We start from the raw sequence: 18,949 nt of genomic DNA on the forward strand, positions 1-18,949 counted from the left end.
ATAGTTTAAGTAGAGTGATTGCTACAATTTTTATTTTTCCATCTTTTTGTTTCTTTATATTTCAACTCCATGAAATTGGCCATATAAAATTAGAGACCCCTGATTTGCTTTTTGGAAGTTATGATTTTTTTAAATTCCGGAAATGTTTTCATCTCCGCAACCGATATGGTATGGTTACATCGTAACTTCCTGTGATCTTTCTTTTTCCGGTTTGAAACTCCATCATGGGTATGCAAAAAATATTAACAACTTAAATCCTACTATATCTCAACCATCGGGAATACATAGAGACATAAACTCATTTAACAATAAAGTCATGTTTGTTTGCAATTTCGATAACACGATTTTGAAAGACATGACGTTTTTTTAAACCTTAAATTACCTGAAGAAACTTGTATCGGGTTTATCTACAGGCACGTTTGGTTTGGTACATTTTAAAATGTTCAGAGTTCATTGCTAGCCCTGACATTATGAACAGAAAAGTTAAAAGTTATATTTGTGCACGAAATGAACTCCCTATTTGAATGAAATTCGTGAATGTTCACTTGGTGACACGAAATTTTAATTTCCATGATACATTTTGTACATGTATTGAATAGTTTTGTAAATTGCGATTTTGAGTTAAATGAAGGTATATTAGCTATCGCTGATTGCTAGTTTACGTAATTACTAGCTATTCATAGTTTCTCAAAATTTTGAATTTCCCGATAATTTATCATTATATATGTTATGGCATTTTGTATAGGGACCACTGGGGACCTTACTTGGAAATTAAAATGTCTTGTATAGATCTGAAAATTGGATCTTTTATTTTCTGTATTGCACTTTTGTAGGTCCCGAATGGGCCATTTTCACATTAGAAATAAAATTGTTACAATATTATACATGTGCATGACAAGTCACAGGGCAAGTCAACTGTTTTGGCAGAAGATGTATGCACTCCCCCCTGTTTTGACAGACAAGCTGGGAATGATGGAGCTTGTCCCATATTAAAAAGTAGATATTTGCCTGCCCTAAATGGATAAGTCACTTCATTGCTTCTGGACCGGACTAACTTATATAATATGCATAGTATCAGGCCTCACTTTGTTCATTTTTCACTGACATATTTTCTCATAACAATTTTTACAGAGACCCATTGATTCCTCTATTTTAATTTCATTTTGAAAAATTGTCACATGACAAGAAAAAGCCTCAATGAATAATGGTATCGGATTTATGCAATTGACCCTGGTTCAATGTGAATTCATTTATCTAACACCTCGTTCAATTATGATCCAAATAAGTTAAATGGCCGAGTGTATTCTGATTGTTTTTATGGTTGCTGAAATTACCTTAGAAATTTGTGTTCTTCAGCTAAGAGGCTGTGAAGTCTGTCATAACTTGACAATAAGCAGTATTAGTGCATCCATTTTGGACAGGCAAATATCCACTTTTTGATATGGGATGAGCTCTGATGTCCCAGGGCCATTTGACTACAAAGAATGAGAAAATGAAAACTATTTGTCAGAAAGTAAAATTTTGATTGTCTTTCCCATGCAAAAGTACATTTTATTCTCTCGAAAAGTGAAAATTCTCTTCTCATTTAAAAAAAACCAGTAGGTTTCTTTGTTTTATGCATGTACCCATTGTGGATACAGTCTGCACTGTTAAGCCAGTAGTCTGATGTTCCCAACTAGTAAATATTGATTCGGAATAGTGAGAATTTTCAAAATTTTATATAGTCATATAGGTCCAATTTTTTTATATTTAGTTTCCAGACTAGTAGATGAAAGAGTTTTTGGTGTAGACAGAATAATGAATGAAAAAATTCTTAACCCAAAATGTTTATTACTACTAGATGGTCTAGTGTATGAATTGATATTTCTAATACTTGAATATCTTTGTTTAAACTAGGTATCTCTCGTGATAAATGGCACAAGAGGAGGAAGACTGGAGGTCGTATGACCCAGATGAGAAAAAAGAGGAAGTTTGAATTGGGACGTCCTCCAGCAAACACTAAAGTAAGATATGGTAACAAAAACCTACCATGAACTAAGATTGAGGAAGATCCTCTAAAAAGAGGGGACGAAAAATACCAGAGGGACAGTCAAACTCATAAATCGAAAATAAAATGACTACGCCATGGCTAAAAATGAAAAAGATAAAACAAGAAATAATAGTACACATGACACAACATAGAAAACTAAAGAAATTATAAGCAACAGGAACCCCACCAAAAACTACCGGTGATCTCAGGTGCTCCAGAAGAGTTAACAGATCCTATTCAACATGAGTATTAAACACCAAAACTGGCATCAATTTTCAGTGATAAAAATATAAATTTGAATTTACAGATTTTTCTGTCATGGCACAAACATGGACAATTTTTTGCCTCTATAATAAGACGGGTTGACTGAAATGTCATCAGAATAAAGTTTTATGGTTATCAAAGTAGGTTTTTTTGAAGCCATTATCTTTATATTCATTTTTATATATGAAAGATGGTGTTCCTGGAAAATGTTGCCAATTCGCAAATATTTGCACCATGACAGTTATCATAATGAAGTAAAAATTTCTGTTTTTAATCACTGCAAATAGATACCTGATTTTAATAATAATACCCTGGTCCCATAATGTGGATAATACCAATTTATGAGAATCATTTCATCTTGATGAACTTGGAAATTATAATAAAAAGTTAATTCAATCAGATTTCTTGCGATTATGAAGAACACATATATTTAAAAAAAATAATTAATGATGCTGTATGTGGGGTGCAGTAATTTCATAGCATTTAGAACTTTAAAAATCTTTAAAAAAAAAACTTTAAAAGGGTAGCTACGGAACCTGCCAAAATAAATCATTTGACCCTAAACAACGGTTCCCCAGCCTCTATAAAGAAAGTCCCATAGCCATTATTCAGTCCCCACCGAAAAAAATTTAAACCACAAGTGAAAGACCAACATTCCAATTGTTACAGATGTCTTACTAGTTCGGATCAAATTTTACAAGTCTGTGGAATCGATGGTATCAATTATAATCCCAAGTTTTTATTCTTGCTTGTTTTCTCTTCGATTATTTTCCTTTCTAAGGGGTTATATAATGTTTTTCAGCTTGGAACACAGAGAATACATACAGTAAGAACAATGGGTGGAAATAAGAAATACAGAGCATTACGTTTGGATCAAGGCAACTTCTCATGGGGATCTGAAGGTATGCAATAATCCAAATAGTTCCTCAGCTTTCTCTTTTAGGATGACATCAAATTTTAAATGTCTGAGAAATAGTTTCATCACAAATATTTAATGGTCAGGCCAGAAATAAAATTTGATTAAAGGACACTTTTTATTTAGCCATTCGCCAAAAAAATATTGGTCATCTATTAAATCATATAAACCCCCCTCCCCCATTACATTAATACCTTTAAAGCCATTACAAGTTTCACCACTGTTAGGTTGCTGTCTCAATAACTTCTGCATTTATTTCTGTCTTATTAAGTTTAAATGTCACAATGATGTCAATTATAATCCCAGCTCGCTTCGAGTCAAAAGACGATGATGATTATTATTTCTGAGTGACAAGTAATTTACCTTTGAAGAGAGTCTCAACAAAAATAAGTATTGTATGTTACTGTCACAGAATACCATCAACACACGAAAAAATGAAGAAGTAAAGAGGGTTTTATGCACCAGTGTCGTCAACTCTTGCAGGAATATTACCCATTTCAAATGTTTTCTTCAGATTTAAAGTGACAGAATCCACTATTTTTATTTTTCTACTAGCATGAACACAAACTACATCGATTGATAATTTAAACAAGTGCCCTGATCCCAGTTGTGTGCAAAATGTGGTATCAGAATTCTTCAAACCTCATTTTAAAAGATCACCCCTCATAATTCACAGCAAATGATTCTTGATACTGTTAGATGCTGTCTCAATATATAACTTCTATTATTTATAATTACTTTTAAGTTTTAATGTCACAATGATGTCACTTATAATCCCAGCTCGCTTCGAGTCAATAGACTTTGATGATTATTATTTCTGAGTGACATGAATGGTCCATTCCAACCAGGTAATCCCAGCTAAAATAAGTGGTGTATGTTACTGAAACAGAATACCATCAACACATGAAAAAAAAACAGATATAAAGAAAAATATCAACTAATTTCTACAGGAATACTATCTACTCGAATGTTTTCTTCAGAATATGAGAGTCGGAATTATCCAGTTTTATTTGTTTACTCGCATGAACAACAACTCAACCGATTGAAAATTGAAACAATATGCCCTAATCCCAGTCACGTGCAAAATGTTTTTTTTTTTTATTGGAACCTCATTTTAAAGATGGCCTCTCTAGAGCGGTCACCTTTGATAATTCCCACAATCGATTCTTGGAGTCTGGCAGTTTCATATGTTTCACCACTGTTAGGTTACTGTCTAACTTCTCCATTTATTTCTATCTTAAGTTTAAATATCACAATGATGTCAATTATAATCCCAGCTCGCTTCGAGTCAATAGACTTTGATGATTATTATTTCTGAGTGATAAGTAATTCACCTTACCCGGCGAGTCACAGCTAAAATATGTGGTATACATCAATGAAACACTGACTTTTTGGTCACAGGGATGATTCCAGGTGTTTTCAAATGGGTCCCTTGAACATCAAATTGGGAATTTTTTAAGCATAAAATCTAAGACGAAATAACATTATTTTCCTGAAAAACAGAAAATGTATATTATTAAGTTTAACCTGTACACTGATGTTCATGTACAGTACGCCCAAGGAGTTTGTAATCCCAAACTCCATACTCCGATATTTTTCCTGGTGTAACACCAGGAAACTCCGACATCCCTCCCAAAATTCTCGGAGAAATTTGGGAGTATTCCCTCCGACTTCCGCGTAAATCCGCTACCTTTTGTTTATTGTATTAGCGACATCTCTCCCAGTCTGGTGTGACGCGGTGTGACACCAGGTAATTAATTGCCCTAATCCGTCTGATCTATGCCGGCACGCGACAGTCAAGGTATGTGAGATTTCTAATGTAATTAAACAATTGTATTTCCTGTCTATTGATTATCAGGTTATATCTGATTGCTTGAAACAAATGAAAGATTAAAATAAAAAGCAAAACCAGAGGAGGGACGACACTTTGCACACACTCTGAAGCAAAACGTTGTTGTTAATTCTTTCAATCTTTCAATTACACTGTACATTTTAATCAATCGTTTTTAAACAACTATATTTGATTTTGACTTCCGTTTTTTTATCAGTAAATAAATATTTAATTTACTAAAAGAGATATTATTGTGCAACAATAAACGGAGAATAAATGAGGGCAGTTTAAAGAAAAATTACACGTCTCAAAGTTTTTTATACTACAAGTAAAAAAGAAAATATTATTCACTATCTGTTATGCTAATAATTCTACGCCATTTCCATTTTACGATTACAAAATAAAAGTTTTAAAATCCAAAACGTTGTTGTTAATGCTTTCAATTGCATTAAAGTTTTATAAAAAAAATCTATACTTGATTATGACCTCGTTTTTTATTTAACGGTAATTTATATAACTTACGAAAAGAGACATACTTGCGTGAAAATAAACGGAAACTAACGCTGAAGGTATAAAATGTGAGCAGTGAGTTTAAAGAAAATTACGTGTCTTAAAACTTGTATATGCAAGTAAAAAAGAAAATACTATTCACCATTCGTTATGCTTAATAAGTCTACAGCATTTTCTCTTCACGATTAGCATTACTTTAGGATATAATACATTTCGGCTACAACAGGAATACTGCTATAGCTGCATCAACTCGTCGTTGCATAATATTCATTTACGCACAATGAATGTAAACTTTTGTGTTGTATTTAGAACAGTGATCTTTAAATATTTTTAAAACAATTAATTGCCGTGGGAAGACGACACGCATCTCAGTGATCAACAGTGCGTGGTTGAACTTGAACTTGACTTCGCTCACAATATTGAATGCTAAAAATAGTGACATCAATTTTGTCCACGAGATTTTTATTTGGCGGGAAATAGTATCATGTAACAGTAAACTCAGGTGACCTTTCTGGATAACCGTGGGAAAATTCATTGAAGGTTTAAACTTGCTTTGTAATGATTGACATTTGTGTGCGTTAAGATTGAGGCTCTAGAAGGTCCTTTTACAATTGATTAACCGGATTCTAAATTTTATTCCTTTTCTGAATAAACGAACATCAGCCTTTTATTTATACGTTTCTCAGTCAACAGAGGACATAAACCTGGACATTATTTATACTTCCATAGTCAACACTATACATTAATGGTAGATGAAAACAGGATGCATGTCGTTCAGTTCCTGATGGGCGTTGGTGAGATCCTCTGTGAAAATGTGTCGATCGTAAAAATCCGATCCACATTTTTTTTTACATATTTCTTTCTTGTACGATATAATTTCATTTTAATATTCTATAGTATAAATTGTTGAAATACTTCTTTTTATATTTCGCCGAGGACTTTTAACGAGCAGTAAAATACGGATTGCGCCAATCCAATTTTATTTAAAAAAAATAAAAGATCCATAACAGATCATAACAGATAAAAAAACGATTTTATTTCTTCATATAATTAAATAAGGTTGTGATTATTGTGTTGGTTCTGGGCGGGGAATTATCTCAGTATTTATGAATATAGGGCTGCCACATTGCATACAAAACTATTTGTTTCTTTTTTAAATTCAAATATTTCAAGTCGGTAATCTACCGAGGTAGTGAAACATAATATTTTACATTTCAAAATAAATTGAAAGTAACAGAGTTCACTTATTGGTCCGATAAATTAACTCTAGGGTTTGATTTAGATTGGACAAATTACCGTAAAAACATCATTTTGTTTTAAGCCAGTTGATATTAATTATATAATATTAAACTATTGATGAACCGGATATTGCTCACTGAGTAGGTCATAAAAGGTTCTAATTGTGGTAAAATCATCTTTGTTGAAACTTTGTTGAAAAAAACAAAAATTATGACCTGATCGGACTATAATGAAAATACTAAATAAGTGTTTTATTCGTATTTTTATACGTTTTTACGTTTTATTTCATATGACAATGACATGGGCATATACATACAAGAATAATTATCTTATTTTAAATAAAAATGTCACACTTTTATCTGACAATGAATATAACGTATTTTAAAGCACACAGGTGCAATCAAGATCGATTAAATGTACAAAGGTAATAAATCTGGCTAATCCGATTATGTTGTCACGCGTCATTAATTTTCAGTTCATCCGATGGGCAATAAACCAATTAACAGCCACGCGGTGTTGGGAGAGAATCTTTGGAGGAAATTGGGAGTAGAATCCGTGATTCGCGGTGTCACACCGCTACACTCGGAAATCGGTGATAAAAGTTCGCGATTACAAACTCTCTGGGCGTACTGTAAGTTGTAACATTTTGAATAATTCTGGTTGGGCTACTGTTATTACATAAATATCATTGAACATGGTGCACTAGTCTATCATCTTAGCTATAGTTACCTAGGCCTATTACAAAAACATATATTTCAGCTAACATAAACCACTGAAAAAAATCATTCTTCGGGTATTTTTTCAACAGCAGGTCATCTCTATAAATTTACCTTAATTCAAATGGATTTCAAATTGAACTGGTCAATTGTCGAATTCAGAAGAGCAATTACAAAAGTTCATATACTTAATTGATAAGATATTTAAAGCATTGAACCAGTGTTCTTTAAAATTATTTGGATCATCTTCAAAACTTTTGAAATAGTTCAATAATGATGACATCGTATTTCATGAATATTCTATCATCAACATTATTTTCAAAAAACGCTCAAACTGTTGACTTTTGAGGAAATAATTTCTGTTACAAAACAAGTTTTCATCATATTATATAACCTGCTCTGCTGGGCGATCTGCTTTTACAAGATCCAATAGTCCCATAACATATTAATCAATTGTATTCGGCTGCTAAAATTGTTTCCCACATGTTGACATAATTAAATCGTTGTTACTAAGATGCGATCGTAAACAGCATTCTTATCCGGATTTTAAAACGTTTTGACAACAAACTATATATAAAAAATTATAGTTGCCTTAACCGGTGACAGAAACTTTTCCGGAAATATCGATTTTTATTTTATTTTCCTGAATTGGGAATTCATTTTCATGTACATTTTTTTGGGGCCGCTGGCCAATTTAAGGACCGCTAAGCGGCCCTAAACTATATAGTGGAATCATCCCTGGGTCAAGAATAAAAATTACTTGATAGATGTGTGTAGGAACAATCATATACTGTTAAACAGGCAATGTTTTCACTGTTTTTTCATGATGTTAATTGTGTTTTGAAAAGAGGATTGCCATTTACTGAATAAATAATTTATATGTTTCTCCAATGTTCGGTGCTGCCTCCATAACTCTTGTTATTTCTATCAAGTTTAAATGTCACTATGATGTCAATTATAATCCCAGCTCGCTGACGATGATGATTATTATTTCTGAGTGACAAGTAATTCACCTTTCCCAGATAGTTGGTAGAACTACATGTATGACAGTATGTGTGGTATATCTTAATAACACAGCATATCACCAGCACACACTAAACCCAGAAATCACCAGAATATTGTGTACCTGTGAAAAAAGACGAGATTAATTTGTGGAGCTGTCCGGACATCTCATATTCATGTTGTACGCAAATGAAACAACAAACCATCAACATAAAAATAATCTAAACATCAACACAATTTCATGCCACAGTGACTTTCATGTTAAGATTAATAATTACTAGATAGATGTCCTGTTTCAGCAATTGTGTACATGTACTGTATAAGACCCTGTTTTCACTAGGTTTTGTTTTTCATGATGTTGATCATGTTTAAAAACTGAGGATTACCATTCACTGTATAAATAATTTTATGTTTCTCCAATGTTGGGTGCTGTCTTGATAACTGGTGTTATTTCTATCTTAAGTTTAAATGTCACAATGATGTCACTTATAATCCCAGCTCGCTTCGAGTCAATAGACAATGATGATTATTATTTCTGAGTGACTAGTAATTCACAAAAATCCAGATATCAACAGAATGTTGTGTATGAGTGAGTGCAATTGTTCAATGTAAAAAAAAAGTGAAAATTGGTCTGAAGGAAAATTAATTATCTACATGTATATATAACAATAGAGTGACTCGAATTATTTTTTTTTCTATGAAAACAAGAAATTTAAAATTCCATATCATTTTAGCTATTGCAAGAAAGACTCGTATTATTGATGTTCTATACAATGCCAGTAACAACGAGTTGGTGAGAACTAAAACTCTGGTTAAGAGTGCCGTTGTCTCTATTGATGCTACACCATTCAGACAGTGGTATGAAGCTCACTATGCTAAACCTCTTGGTAGAAAGAAGAATGTTAAACTGGTTGGTATATTGTACAGATGATATTTACTGATCCATAAATCATTATCCACTGCAGAATTTCAAACACTAGTCAAATCAGTTTTAACCCATACCTAATATAGAGCTAGTTTGCACAAAAATCCTTCCGAATACTGTAAATTCAGAAATTATCATGTGCATTTATTATTGAGATTTTGTCATTTCAGACTTAAATGCGATTTTAATTTTTAGTTTTGAGAAAAATCCAGTATAAAATATTTCAAAATGTGACTCTAGATTATTGCGTTGCAACTCTCTCAATTTTTGCTACAATAAAAACCTCGCAATAATTTCAGAATTTTCAGTACTAGTCTCAAAAAAAAAATACTCTGACATTTTTCTTGTGCCAAAAAAAGTGTTGCAAAAACACCAGTGCCAATACAGAAAAGGACATGTTATCATCTATCACACATTTGACAAATGCTTAAATGAGTAAATTTAAATTGGTCTGGAGTAGGGGAAAATGGTGACATAAATTTGACAAGGGTTGAAAGTGGTAAGTTGTAACAAACAGTAGATTGAATTCAGTATCAATGATGATTAAATCTAACACCATCTTTCGGCTGAGTCCTGATGGATTATTTTATATCTGATGATACTGTGTGACATACAAGTTGAGCAGGGTTTGAGATATTGGTCAGACATGCATTTGGCCAGGATTCGAGGGGTAAAATGGGGCCTATAGTTTAAGCAAGTGTTCAATGTGTTAGATGTGACATAGTTTGAAGTTCAAATGGTGATCTGAAGTATTACAATGGTTTAATTATGAGGTTTGGCTAGCCATAAAACAAGGTTAAGCCCACAATTTTATTTCTTAAAATGTCCTATACCAAGTCAGGAATATGGCAGTTGCTATTGAATAGTTCGTTCCTACACTGCAGCTCAGGTGGATTTTGCTTTGTCCACCCGTCCACAGTGGGAGTGGGCACCGGGTGGGCAAAACTTCTAGCTTGTCCACTCTGCCCACCCATAGGAGTGGGCATAAAATTACTTTTGTTGAATCAAAAGACTTGCAAGTACAATCAATTGAAAAAAGCAGATAGGCATTTGTAATCACTATTTTTACAAAAAAAGAGATAGCTAGGGTGGGCACGGGTGGACTGCCTACGGTGGGCCGGTGGAAAAAGCAAAATCCACCCGGACTGTTGTGTATGTATGTTGCTTTGTTTGTTGCACTTCAGTGTTTCTCTTGTTTTCCTCTTTTAGTTGATGTGTATCTCTCAATCGATTTATGACTTTTGAACAGTGGTTTACTTCTGATGCCTTACAATTGCTTTACAATGCAGTTTTTCAAGTTGACAACTATTTATCACTTATAGATAAAATTAAAAATTAGTGTTAACAGTAGTTTGAATTCAGTATCTGTCTATCAATGATGATTAAAATTAACACCATCTTTCGGCTGAGTCCTGATGGATTAATTTATATCTGATGGTACTGGGTGACATTATCGTGAGGTAAAATTGGTGACATAACATTGGACAAGGATTGAGGTTGAATGGTGACATGAGGTTTAACAGTTTTATAACAGTTGAAATGGGAACATAATGTTGGACAAGAAGGTGACATGAAGTGTGACAAGGGTATATGGGATAAATGCAAAATGGTGACATGAAGTGTAATGAGAGTTTGGGGTTCAAATGGTGACAGATTTACAAGGGTTAATAGGGGTAAAGGAAGGAAAGAAATAAGTTGGCAAGGGTTTAAAGGTCTTAGGATTATAGGGTTGGCATACAGTTAGACATTGATTACAGGAATAAGGTAGTGCCCCTAAAAATACTGTGATAAATAGTTTATTCAGTATCTGTGATGATTAAAACTAACACCATCTTTCGGCTGAGTCCTGATGGATTATTTTATATCTGATGGTACTGTCAGAGTGCAATTATCACATTACTGTGAAAGTACTTTTATTCGTGGGGTACCAATTTTCGTGGTTTTCGTGGATGACTTTATCCACGAATTTAAGTGTCCAACGAAATAAAACAACCATTGCCGATATCAAGACATGGAAAGATCCCCATCGGTAGGTTTGACTACTGATATGATCTATAGAATATATTGAATAACGCCAAATCTGAGAATACTTTAATAGAAGTCACAGAACTACAACCACATGCAGGATTATACCCATTTAGTCTTTAATAACCTAAACTGTACAACTTTTAATTTTGATCTTTTAATTCTCATAAAAAATATTTTTGATCGATGAAAGTCAGGATTCTGGTAATGATATGTCAGTATGAAAAAGTGTTCATTTTATATCCTCACAGTTCTGGTACATATGGGAAATAATAATTTCATGCTGAGCTTGATTTTGATACTAAGAATTATTTGACAATTCAAGAAAGGTTTATAGCATTTGTTTATGTTACTGTTTTCTTTGGGTGACATGTGTATGGCCTAATTAACACCGTTGATGGTCTTTAATATGTTGATCACTTTATTATGGGTAAATTAGTGTTGTCACTACGATTTACATGGGTCAATGTTTACTAAATGCAATTTCCTTCAATCCAGACTATTAGTAACTTTCGTTTTTTAAGGCTTTAGTTTTTCATTTTTTGTTTAGAAAAACTAAAATCCACGAATTTAAAAACCCACGAACATGTAAATATTGCTCAAACCACGAAAATTGATACCCACGAATTGAAGTACTTTCACAGTATGTTGGAAAAGTATATTAGGTTTTGATTAGTTATACAATGTTGGACAAGGATTGAAGTTTAACTGATGACATGATGTGTGACGAGGGTTCAAGTGGTGACATATGACATAGAGTTAAACTTAAGGGTTTAAATGGTGACAGATTGACGAAGAATAATAGAGGTAAGGAAAGAAATAGTTTGACAAGGGTTTAAACGATAAGGGTTGGCATAAAGTGACATTGATTCCAGGTAGTGCCTAGTGATAAACAGTTGATTCAGTATCAGTGATGATTAAATCAAACACCATCTTTCGGCTGAGTCCTGATGGATTATTTTATATCTGATGATACTGTGTGACGTATCTTTTAGAAAGTGTTTGAGGTTTAAAATGACATAATGTTGGACAGTCTTGAGGTTTAAATAGTGACATGACAAGTAACAGGGGTATAAGTGGTGACATACTGTTTAAAAAGTGTTTGGGGGTTTAAATGGTGACGGATTGACAAAAGTTGCAAAAGTTTAACAGGAACACCTCTGATAGGATGAGGTAGTAGGAATAAGAAGTGAAATTAAGTGTTACAAGGGTTATAGGGATAAGTTCAGACAAATGATTCCAAAAATTAGGTGCATAAAAAAACCCAGTTTGAATTCAGTATCAATGATGATTAAAACTAACACCATCTTTCGGCTGAGTCCTGATGGATTATTTTATATCTGATGGTAGTCAAAACATTGTCCTGACTTGTTCTAAAACCAATCCCTGAAATAAATCAGGACATTTGGTTTGTCTGTAAATGAATTAAACTATTTCACACAAACTTAATATAGTTAAAGAGTAAAGCAGACCTGTCATATGCTATACAAACTCAGAACCTCAAGTGTAACTGCATAGATGCACAATGAATGAATGAAATTTTATTTCCTCGGATGTATATGAAGATTTTGCATACAAAGAGAAAATAAGTAATCATTTACACAATAAACAAAATATACATTTTGAGATGCATGTAAATAGACAATGAGAAACAACACACAATGCACAGATTCTGGTATACACAACAAAACCATGTTTTTATACCCCAACTACTATAGTAGAGGGGCATTATGTTTTCTGGTCTGTGCGTTCGTCCGTCTGTCCTTCCGTCTGTTCGTCCCGCTTCAGGTTAAAGTTTTTGGTAAAGGTAGTTTTTGATGAGGTTGAAGTCCAATCAACTTTAAACTCAGTACACATGTGCCCTATGATATGATCTTTCTAATTTTAATGCCAAATTAGAGTTTTTACCCCAATTTCACGGTCCACTAAACACAGAAAATGATAGTGCGAGTGGGGCATCCGTGTACTATGGACACATTCTTGTTTCAATCAAAGTCTATTCAAAATTAAACCTGTTTTCAAATAATACATGTCTGAATTTTTAAAACATGGTTTGCTATGTACAATGTTATACATCATTCTAGATGAGATCGTATACTGCATCATTAACAGCTCCTAATAGTACTTCAAGAGTCCTATACATATGATCTGAACAAGGTCTAAACTGTCATACATGTATTTTATAGTTTTGTGATATTTTCTCTATTTCAGACAGAACAAGAAGAAGGTGTTCTTAACAAATTAGACAAAGCCTCCAAGAAACTTGTGAAGAAATACCAGGAAAGACAAAAGATTGCTAAAGTAGAGCAAGGCTTAGATGAACAGTTCAGTGCTAGTCGAGTTATGGGTAGGTACAAATGTAGTATAAATTAAGAGGATTGATATCTGGATGAAGATTGTTGGCAAGATGCAAAAAAATATTCCAATGGTGGCCTAGCCAATATTTTTTGTGGCCCAGTGACATGTGGAATGTCGAGAAAATTTGGGGCCAAGCTCAATTTTATGGCTAAGGACTAATATGCATGATGTTCAAAATTATACTAATCAAATTTAGGTGATGTCACCTTTACCATTTTGGAGTTATGTCCCTTTAAAAAGTTGTATGCAAGCAGGGTTTTTGGAATGTGAACATGCTTTTCATCAGTACTAAGTGATGATAAATTCTAAACCTAGAAAATGGTGCTAAATGTCGTCTTGACTATAGCATAACCACTTTCTGTGACTTGGTTGTCATAGTTACACTGATAGTACTGATACATTTTCATTTAGTATTTTTTTTTAAATTATGCACATGGGATCAAAGTTAATATGACCCCTTTAGACCAAAAGAAATGGAAAGGTAAAAAAGTTGAAATGTTTAAATATTTTTTATGCCCACGCTGTAAGTTTTACCCTTATTTATCACTAAAGTTTGCTTGAACCAAATGTTATGAAACTTATACACAATACTTATTACCTCAAAACTCCCGATCAGGTACAAATTTGGGTAACGTCTCTTTTAACATTCTTCAGTTTTACATGACTTAATGATGCTAGTACTCAATATATGTGCATTATATTGTCCAAAACAGTCCATATTTATGTAGCAGAAGCATTCTACTTTTCAATAAATATCTTAACGATTACATATTCCCAATTTTCTATAACTGCTATATTTTGGGGCCAAATAAAGGCAACAGTAGTATACCGCTGTTCAAACTCATAAATCCATGGACAAAAAACAAAATCGGGGTAACAAACTAAAACTGAGGGAAACGCATTAAATATAAGAGGAGAACAACGACACAACACTACAATGTAACACACACAAATTGGGGTCTTACTGAATCTACTCCTTTGGAAACTTTACGTCGGTCAAAATTTTTATTTAACCAAGTATTATTTAAGATGAATGAAATGTCAGAGAAATCCTCTACACGAGTATTTGACAGATATCCTGTGGAAGGTTGTTGGTTGAGTCCATTCTCTCCAGGCACTCTGGCTTCCAATAAATTAACTAATTTGCAGAGAATCCGTTCATACTGTACCAGATTTTTAGTAGAAACTCCAGAATTAATGTGCATATCTAATTGATGGCTTTAAATGATGATGACTACTTTGACCCCAGGGAGATGTGCTGTAGTCGTTCTGACAGCAGCGTAACTTCTCCCAATGTCTGTTGTCATAGTTACTCTGATACTAATGCCAAAGATTTTTCTGTGCTCATAGTTACTCTGATACTAATGCCAAAGATTTTCTGTGCTCTTGTGGTTAAACTTGATATTAAAATGCTTGAGGTTGATGTTAAATTAATGTGTGAACATTTCATTTTTTCTTGACATAAAAAGGGAGACAACTTTTACTAATCGCCAGGGACCAAAGGTCAGTGATGCAAGGCCCTATTATCTTCCACTTACTTAATCAGGGGTAACTGCTTTCATTATCAGCTATTCTGACTTTTTATCGTCAACTCTTCTTTTTATCCAAAGGCTTGATTTTAATTATTCTTGGAGAAAATCTAATCTGGAGTTACTCTAAAATTTTCTTGCCCAACCTGACACATATTATGACTAAAGTAAGGCCCCTCTTAGGGGTGTCCAAATAATCACATATAGTCACATAATCATCATTTATTTTTAAACAAATAATCAAAAATTCATTAGATATTTGGTTTCTTAATCTAATCACTATAAAAACAACCATATGATCAAAAATCAGTAGCTAACCGTGCAAGGGCTTGCCAGCCAGTCAAGGTAGTTAAAGACCATCTTTTCATCAAAATTTGACAAACCTGGCTACCTTATATGGCTTACACGACCAAAAGAGCTGTGAACCTTTTTTTTTTTTAATTTACAAATTGGAATGTCACAATGATGTAATTTATAATCCCAGCTCGCTTCGAGTCAATAGACGATGATGATTATTATTTCTGAGTGACATTTAATACAGTTCATTTTAAGTCCACCGGAAACAGTGATTTTGTTTGCCTTTAAATTACTTCAGAAATACAGCTTTATCCCCTATGAGAAAATTTCCAATTACTCAAAAAAAAATGGCATAAAATTCCTCCCAATACACTTTACACTTTCCCCTATTCATATTCATGTTAATATGTTGATATTATGAAAGCGCTTTTGAGATCAGGGTTTCTGATTAGAATCATCACGGTGTTTGTAACACATGTGGGTTTCAATGTTATAAGTACCATCATTGTTTCCATTTCTTTCCCCTCCCCAAAAAGTAGCTTTCAGGTTGAAAATGTCTTGGCAACCAAAATGTACGTGAAAAAACTGCAAAAAAGACAGTAACGGTCAGCAAAAATCTTTGATGTGTTATAAAAACTTTCCAGTTTCAATAAAAAATTATGCACTTTTCCCAAATAAAAACAGTAAAGCTAGTTTTTGAAAAAAGACAACAATATTACTGAGAAATAACGTTTAATTTAGTATATTTTTGTCTTGGTCAACTGGTCATGTAGGATCCATCCTTCCAGTCTTGAAGTGGTCTGATATGTACAATTCATGTCTGACTTCCATCAAATTTATGTCAACAAATTATTTGTATAATTCGATATTAGGCAGATCAATTATTTTTCAAAAAGAATTAATTTTATGGAAAATTATACTTCAGCCCTCTTGTACATACAAAAACTTTCTAGATTTTTTTGTCAACAATGTCTATGACAAGTTAGAAAATCTGTACCTACCAAATGGTTTTCAAAGAGGTTTTATCTTGATTTCATAGTTTTATGGAATTTCCATTATAAGCACTATCGTGTGTACAACTCTATATCAAAGTTCTGTAAACGTAGTGCTGACAAAAAGTACCAATTTTATTCTTTTATTTAATGTCACAATGATGTAATTTATAATCCCAGCTCGCTTCGAGTCAATAGACGATGATGATTATTATTTCTGAGTGACGAGTAATGATGGTTCAGTTAAAATTGACGAAATTTGAGGAGATTTGACTAACATTTTGAAATAAGTACTGGTTAATAATTTCAAATGTGCATTTAAATTCTATTTTATGTAATTCTCTCCGTAGAGTTTGAATTCCCTTTCTTAATTTCCAAGATGGATTGGGAGGAGTCATTGGTCATGGGGTTCTTCATCTCTAAGTCACTGTGCCTTTATATTGAAGTAAAAAAAATGGAACTAAAAACCTAATTAAGGTTATTTAGTTAGTCTTCTTTATTCCACATAATTGAATAGATATTGTTCTTCAGTAAATGTCACAATGATGTCAATTATAATCCCAGCTCGCTTCGAGTCAACAGACTATGATGATTATTATTTCTGAGTGATGCAAATTAACACAATGCTTGATAAATATTTCTTCTCCTTTCTCCTTCAAATTCTATTTTCAAATTCTATTTTTTTACTATCATTTTAACTGAATTATCATTGATATGGTCATAACTAAAAAAAAATCTGTTCACAAAACTTTGAATTTTTTCAAATACTGAGGCTTTTCTACCTCAGGAATAGATTACCTTAGCTCTAATTGGCAAAACTTTCAGGAATTTTATCTTAAATGTTCATCAACAGCGTACTTTATTTGGCTTTTTAAACTTTTTTGATTCAAGTATCACTTTTGTAGACGAAAGTAGATCTGGTGCAAATTCAAAATAAATTTACTATCCTGGTATATCTCTGATGAGTTTGTTCAGAATAAGATAAAAGATAAGTTTGTAGAATTAATATCTATTGTAGTTACAAAATTTGGGACAAATACTAAGAACTTGTCTTTCTTTATTTTTAGCTAAGCTTTCCTCTCGACCTGGAAAATGTGGAAGGGCTGATGGCTACATCCTAGAAGGAAAAGAACTTGAATTCTACATGAAAAAAATCAAGACCAAGAAAGGCAAATAAACTGTGATGTGTCTGCAGAAATAAAAAAAAATATGATGAAGAATTGATTTTATTTCATTAGGGGGCATTAAGTGTTACCCTTGATAGTATGTCTGTCCATCTGTCAAATGTTTTGTTCCCATACCCTTAATTTTAGTTTGCGTCATACAAATTATATGAAATTCTTACTCAATATGCTAGCAGGCAGTGTTTGAATTTTGACAGTGATTCATTTACAGTTCTAGAGATGTGCCCCTTTCTATCTTTAAAAAAGCTGCTTCAATATCTGATTCTTGCGATACTTAACCTAGTTTTGTAATTTGCAGAAATAAAACCTGTCACTAATTTCTGAACAGTATAAATGTATTGTTTTAAATGAACTTATTAATTAAACATCAATGACTGGAGATTTAGGTAATTGTTACAAGATTTTATTACTACTAAACCTTGAGAGGTGTAGGTCTATAATCAACAAATATATGGGTAATGCATTGAAATATATATGAAAAAAATATCCAGGAGGGTCAAAAAGCAGATCGTAACTTGTCAAAGGTTGGAAATAGATATAGAAAGATGTGGTATGAGAACTCTCCATCCAAGTAACAATTTGGAAAAGTAAACCATTATAGGTTAAGGTACGGTCTTCAACATTGAGCCTAGGCTCACACCAAACAGCAAGCTATAAAGGGCCAAGATTGTAAATGGTGGATGAAGACTGAAATCCTATGCTCTGTAAATTTTTTTAGTCCCCTACCAACTATTTTAAGGTGAGCAGTCTGTTCAACAAATCAGTTCTCCACACTTTTTTTCATGCCTCTAAATATGGTTTTGATTTAATAGTGTATTGTTTAACCAAGACAAGTTGCAGATTGATTTCGAATTTTGCCTTGGTCTGATTATTTTGTGAAGAGTTCTTTGACTTTCACTAAAATAATAATTTTCCTCGTGCTAAATTCAGTCGTTAATTTGTGATGAAATACAAGATTAGCCCATATTACTGAAAAATGTAATGCTTTTTAAATTTTTGGATGCAAAGTGTTTGACCAGTGGAAAATTAAATGCATATTCAGGATGAGAACGTGTTAATGTTATATGAATATTAACCCAAATTAGCACTAGACTGACAAACTGATTCTGATTTAAGCTGTAACAGAACATTA

At 32.9% G+C, this 18,949-nt stretch overlaps 1 protein-coding gene and 4 non-coding genes across 5 annotated transcripts; all 5 read left to right on the forward strand.

Annotated features, from left to right (window-relative positions):
* The first annotated feature begins 144 nt into the window (after positions 1–144).
* On the forward strand, positions 145–17,853 carry LOC143055650 (small ribosomal subunit protein eS8-like). Its single transcript, XM_076228815.1, has 6 exons — positions 145–228; positions 1,897–2,003; positions 3,096–3,195; positions 9,242–9,417; positions 13,669–13,804; positions 17,701–17,853. The coding sequence occupies exons 1-6, from the start codon at positions 225–227 to the stop codon at positions 17,808–17,810; spliced, it is 633 nt and encodes a 210-aa protein (XP_076084930.1). The 5' UTR covers positions 145–224; the 3' UTR covers positions 17,811–17,853.
* LOC143055706 (small nucleolar RNA SNORD51) lies at positions 9,961–10,036 on the forward strand. Its single transcript, XR_012972140.1, has one exon. It is a non-coding gene; the product is annotated as a small nucleolar RNA SNORD51 (small nucleolar RNA).
* LOC143055708 (small nucleolar RNA SNORD51) lies at positions 10,798–10,875 on the forward strand. The gene has a single exon (XR_012972142.1). It is a non-coding gene; the product is annotated as a small nucleolar RNA SNORD51 (small nucleolar RNA).
* On the forward strand, positions 11,234–11,309 carry LOC143055709 (small nucleolar RNA SNORD51). Its single transcript, XR_012972143.1, has one exon. It is a non-coding gene; the product is annotated as a small nucleolar RNA SNORD51 (small nucleolar RNA).
* Positions 12,360–12,435, forward strand: LOC143055707 (small nucleolar RNA SNORD51). Its single transcript, XR_012972141.1, has one exon. It is a non-coding gene; the product is annotated as a small nucleolar RNA SNORD51 (small nucleolar RNA).
* Positions 17,854–18,949: the final 1,096 nt, after the last annotated feature.

Source organism: Mytilus galloprovincialis, chromosome 12 (assembly GCF_965363235.1).
Source record: "Mytilus galloprovincialis chromosome 12, xbMytGall1.hap1.1, whole genome shotgun sequence".
Lineage (NCBI taxonomy): Eukaryota > Metazoa > Mollusca > Bivalvia > Mytilida > Mytilidae > Mytilus > Mytilus galloprovincialis.